We start from the raw sequence: 6,000 nt of genomic DNA, 5'->3' as shown, positions 1-6,000 counted from the left end.
ACCCCAACTTTGTCCCCTATCTGTAAAAATTTGCAGGTTTTCTATCCTGACCTGTAGCAACTCAGTATCCCAAATTCTCTGCAACTCCTGGAGGATCTGCCAGACTCACATGGCTCTGAGCAGTGGCTTTGGTATTGGTAACTTTATAGTATTCTAGTGCAAGTAGAGCCTAGTGAGCAATCTCACATATCTCCTGAGCTGTTAATCAGACCCAAGTAAGAACCAGAGCTCTGGGGTCCCCAGATGCTTCTCTGGTTCCAAAGATGCCTCAGACAATTCAGGGCTTTTGCTTTCTCTATGATGTATCCTAAGGATGAGGCCAATTATTACTGTGTTATAGCTTGTGGCAGGAGAAATGTTCAGACATTGCTTTGAACATAATTTTACTGATGAATTTCTGTGAAGAAACCTTTAAGACAGATTTCTCTGCAGCAAGATTAGTCCACAAATATAGTGAAGAGAAACATACAGGTTATGCCTCTAAGCTGTGATACATCTTAGGAAGCCACATATAGATAAAACAATAAGTCCCAAGGTACATCCTCAGTGTTTGGAATAACAAGAATAGATACTATCATCAGCAAGTAGAAATACTGACCACTATAGCCCAGCCATGATCACCCACTAAACAGTTGCCTCATTCTATTCCATAAAGGGTGAACCCTGTGTTACTAGTAACATTTCCATAGCTGACGGGGGACCCTCACCCTGTTCACAGGCACATTCTCCTCTCACTGAAATAGCTTTATCTTCTCTGGCTGATGTCCCTTACACTCTTTGCTCCTCATCTTCCCTCTGCCTCCTCAGGTCACCTGAACTCTCTGGGTGAGTCAGATCTTCACCTATGTCCCTGTTATTTTTCAGAGAAATGTGGGAACATTCTTGTTATAGTTTCCATCCTCTGGGCTCCATCTCTAGGGAGGATGATGATCATCAGGAATCAGACAAGTATTGAAATCTTCAAGATTTTATTCCTAGCCATTCCAGCCCCTTTACTCTCAATCATTCTCTTTAGTGTGACAACACAGTTACTCTGATTTCTTATGTATTCATCCAAGTATTGACTATTTGTACACAGAGTATATTGATTCTTCTTAATCCTCTTTTCCTTTTTTGGCAGTACTAGGGTATGAAATCAGAGTCTTGCCTTGCTAGGCAGGCATGAGCTATGCCCCCAAGCCCTTATTTTTTTTTCTTTTTTCCTTACATCCCCTCAGAGTGCACCAAGTCCCTACACAAGGTGAGACTTGCAGTAATCAACAGATGATGGTTGGCACATCTCCAACAGAGACCATTCTTTTTCCTTTAGCACAGAATTTCTGTGACAGCAACTGCTTTGCTCAAGGTTCCTAAAGTTTCTTTAGTCCTCTTCCAAAGTAAAAGCAAAGAATTCCTCATGGTCTCACAGATTGAGAGACATCTGCTATTAACAGGGAACAGTGGGTCCTGACTATGTACGGATTAAGTGCAACAGGAAGCTGGTGGCCATGTGGTCACCCCAACCTGAGTCTGAGAGTCCTGAGGACCCACAGCTCTGTGTCTTGTGTCTGCATCCTGCATCTGCAGGGAGGAAAAGGGACAAGTGTCTCTCAATTCACAGGACCTGTTTTTCTGATTAAGTGAAATCAGAGCATAGAACTAATTGAGTCCAAAACCATCTTCCCTGCAAAACCTGCTCCAGTGGCGGGGGCCTTCAATGCACATGGCCTTCTTTTTATTCATGCTGAAAAGTCCTGGATGGTCTAACCAAGAACAAGATGCAGAGATGGATTTGCAAGAAAAGCCAGTCCTTGGAGTGTGGGGAGATCATGAGAGAGGCAGGGGCCACTGTGACTCACGCTCTATTGCAGAAAGAGAGACTGACCATGTGAAGGCACATGTGTACACTACTGTGTCTTTTATCTTTCTCCCTCCTCTCCTCCTTCTCTCTGGTATATGTTGTTCTAGACTCTACAGTTTGCAGTTTCTGGGTTCTCTCTCCCTCCAGTAGTCAAGACTCAGCCTGTGTTGATCAAGCCATCTTTAGAGTTAGAGCTTCCTACCACAAAAAAAAGTCACATCAAGAGTAACTGGTTCTACCAGCAGAACTGGCCAGGAAAGGCCTGAGCATCTGCTCAGCTGGGATGAGCTTGAAGATCAGGAATCCCAGAGCAAATCTCTGCTCCCAGCCTGGAGCTTGACCTCCCAGGATCATTTCTGGACTTCATTCACTGCTGTCTGAGGCTGATATCTCTGCTGTCCTCCATCTTCATAATTCTATAATTTATTTTACTGAAATTTTTCCTGAATCTAAGGTCTATACTGATCATAACTCTACTGAAAAACTGAGTGACAGAAATTAGTGGAAGGAAATATTCAAGGTCAGGCCTGAGGAAAATAGATGAGACTTTTTCTGTCTCAAATCTCCCTGTTTGGGGGAGAGAGAGTAGAGATGTGAAGGGCTTTTATGGAGTACAAGGAAACAACAGGTGGGAAATCTATAGACTGAGTGGAGTCTTTTTCCTTTTTTTCCCAGTCAGCAAGAATCTGGGACCTTAACCTCCTGGGACCAGCACCTTTTTTATACACACACATTACTTTGTTGCAAGTTGATTCATGGGAGATGAGCAGAGGGGAAGGTGTAATACATGATAGTCTTGAGAATTTAGAATACCATGTGAAAGAAATGGTCCTCAAAAGATTAGGGGAAGAACCAGGGAGACAAGGAAGTGAATTTCTGTGTGTGCTTCACTATAGAACTGTAAGGAGGCTGCAGATCAATTCTAAGTCTGTACCTATACAAGTTAATTTCAAGAAGAAACAGAGTTCTCTTCTCATCTAGCTATATGGAGCTCTCAGGTATCTGCTCCCAGATCTTGGCCCAGGGATTCTGGAGAACAGGATACTTCTGATGTTGCAATTCATAGGAGGAGGAAGTCATAGGACTCAATCCTCAGTGCTACAGTCCAGGGCTCTTTATGAACTAGGATATTGTGTGGTATTCTTCTTCACCAGTGATAATGGTCCTCCAAAGTGAAAGTGTCCTCTGTAATATCGCCCAACTAATGTGCTATCAACAAACTTTATCTTACGCGGTTCCCTGAATATTGGTCCACTTCAAATCCAGTCTAGAATTGAAGTCCTCAGTGTAAAGACAGAAATTCCTAGTGCCTAATTTTGGAAGAGAGAAAAGAGTACAGGACTATCTTTCTTCGAGGAGGAACTCTTTATGAAAAATTACAGAACTCGCCCTCACCCTAGAGTTAGTGATTGGGATGAAGAGCACAGGGCAGACATGTGCTCAAGGTCATGCTTCCCCCTACTCTTCTCAGAATACTGGAGCTTTTGTAGAGATCCTAGATAAAATATATTCTGTCATCCATCCCTGAGAGTATATTTTAAACCAGGAGTAAATAGTGAGAGGAGAAACACAAATGTGCAACTAAAGTCCTGAATGATTAGACCAAGGGAATCCATTTTTTCCTACATCTATGGGCACACACTGTAAGAACTTATCTCCAATTTCAAGTATGTACCTGTGAGAGAGTTGTGTCCCTCTATCAATACCAATATTCAAAATTCAACACAAAACTTCTTGTGCACAATTCCCGAGGAATGCTAAAAAACCAAAGGCATTGAAGTTTTGAAGTGGCAGAGGGTATAAAGACTATGTGTTCTGGGAAAGATCATTTTAAAAAATAGAGCAAGAATAAAAGCACACTCAAAACCCAAAGGCACAGCATGTCTTGCCATTATGCCGCTAAACGACGACAAAGACACAAACTTGCACACATGTTTTCTTTCTGATTCCTTTCCTTGTCCCTCAGCCTCCAAAGCAGAAGGTATAATGTGACTGCTCCTGGGACCCTCTCCCATTGGTTCTTTCCTGGAAGGCTATTACCTACCCAGTGTTTCTTCATCCTTGCTCACATTTTCCAAGACCCACTCCTCCGAGTGTCACACATCTGTAGGAAAGCCAACAGAGAGGGTGGCTTACCCATTCCTGCCTACACCAGGTGAAGCCACACTGGCTCATACAACCTCAACCCCATCTTTACTCTGGCTCACAGATTTTCCCTAGAGCTGTGATGGCCATAGTTCTATACTAGCAAAATCATGTTCTTTCATCAAACCCCAACCCTTCTTCCCAGCAGGAATCCGGAATCAGTGTTCTCTAGAGTAAAGCCAGCAAGTTACTTCCTCACCATGTGAAAGAATACTACCAGTCTTCATTGTAGTGGTAGATTTCTGTAATTATAGAAAAGAAAAAAATAACTATATGAAGCTCAGACCAGGCTATACACTTTTTGCTGGTTAGTTTTCACATGATGACTTAGAACACCATACAGAGAACAGTGGTTCAATCAATGGTCATATACACAAAACTATGGCAGAGGATACCAAAGGGGAGGGCAAGAGCTTTTCCTTCAGAGTGTAGCTCTCAAGTGCATTTAGGTTTTCAATTATACAATCTTTAATTCAAGGAGGAAAATCGTGGAGGGAAATTTTCCTACCATACAGTTTATAATGGATGTGGAAACTTTACTTGTCATAGAGAGTCAGGTATCATGTGGAAGGAGATTCCCACTCATAATTTCCAGTCCATTATTGAAATTATGATTTTCAAGAAAAATTCACATGTTCAGATTTCCATATCTAAAGCTGTTTGAAAATAGAGTTTTATTTCTAGATTAAGACACAGAAGGGGGCTCTTACTTTATCCATCTCTGGGACTTCCTCCAGGTCTGGAAGGGAATCTAGAAGGAAACAGAATAACAGTATGCTTGTAATTGGTTATATGAGTTACTCAGGGAGATTTCTTGGTGTGGACATGAGGCTGGACTGTGTGGAGGTGGGTGGTGAACAACAATGAACTGAACTGCTGCTGGGCCCTCCTCTTGGGTGAAAGAAGGATGGGAAAGGAGAAGAGCAGCAAAGAAATGGCCTTGGCCTTACAGCTAAAAGTTATCATAAACAACACAAAATAGTTGATCTGAAATGGTATTAAATGCACAGTGGTTCAATGGAAGAGTCCTATCATTCATCCCACATGTTTTGAAACTCATTAAACTGCTAACATCTTCTTGACATTCCCATGACCATTTCAGTGTACAAGCTATTCAATCATGTCAATACTGTATTATATCATACTTTACAGGATAGTCCGTTTTGTTAGAAATCAATGTTTATACATGAATTTTCATCATTAATAAAATATTGATTTGATGATATTAAAATACAATTAGTAACACTCAGCTATTTCTATTTTTAGTTTATTCCTCCTGCAGGATTATTTGCACATACTCTTTTGTTTCCCTGTGTTGAGGACAGCCAGGAGTTTTTGTGCCATACTCCCTAAAGATGTTGCCCTTGAGATCTGGCTTTATTCAGAGGTCAACTGCATAGAACCTTATGTGCTTACTCCAGTAAAGCTAAAAACATGACCCAGAACACTGTCTCCAAAGGGAATAAGGTTATAGTTTAAATTCACATTATATTCAGAAGAAAAGAGGAAACATCTAAAAAGAGATATTAAGAGATATGTGAGCAATTTTTGATGGTAAAAGCCTGAGTTTTGAAAACCTAATTAACAAAGATTTTCCACTTGATTTCTATTCAATCAGACATACAAAAAAATTTTAAAGTCATCATAGAGTGTTCTTTGTATCATTATGTTAATTCTATCTGACTTATTAGCTGTCAAAATAGAAATTATATCATTTCTTTTTGTGATCTCTACAAAAGGCAACATTTAGTAAATAACTAAAATATCTATTAATAAAAACATAGGAAGGGGAGGTAGCTAAGAAGGCAGGCTCTAGTTTGATTACTGAGATGACAATAAATTACATTAAAGTCTTGGTCAGCTTAATATGGACAATTCTGTTTCAAAAGTACCATTCCTTTTGTGGAAGAAGAATGACAAGGAATAACAAGAAATAAATGAGAAACTTGAGCCCTTGGCTTTGTACCTAATGTTCACATGAAATGGACAATGAATAGAAAGTCCTACCATATATA

At 40.5% G+C, this 6,000-nt stretch overlaps 1 protein-coding gene across 2 annotated transcripts in view; it reads right to left on the bottom strand.

Moving 5' to 3' along the window:
* Positions 1–3,967: 3,967 nt before the first annotated feature.
* LOC141418882 (zinc finger protein 280B-like) overlaps positions 3,968–6,000 on the bottom strand; it is a 74,909-nt gene continuing 72,876 nt past the window's right edge. For both annotated transcript variants that reach the window (XM_074061151.1, XM_074061150.1), the window contains 2 exons: positions 4,696–4,736; positions 3,968–4,227 (listed from right to left, as the gene is read on the bottom strand). In XM_074061151.1, the coding sequence (XP_073917252.1) occupies positions 4,144–4,227; positions 4,696–4,736 (125 nt within the window). In that variant the 3' untranslated portion in view covers positions 3,968–4,143. The remainder of the gene's footprint in view (positions 4,228–4,695; positions 4,737–6,000) is intronic.

The sequence above is a fragment of the Castor canadensis genome, chromosome 18 (assembly GCF_047511655.1).
Source record: "Castor canadensis chromosome 18, mCasCan1.hap1v2, whole genome shotgun sequence".
Lineage (NCBI taxonomy): Eukaryota > Metazoa > Chordata > Mammalia > Rodentia > Castoridae > Castor > Castor canadensis.
The sequence above is the reverse complement of the archived record's forward strand: the minus strand, read 5'-3'. Positions and strand labels throughout refer to the sequence as shown.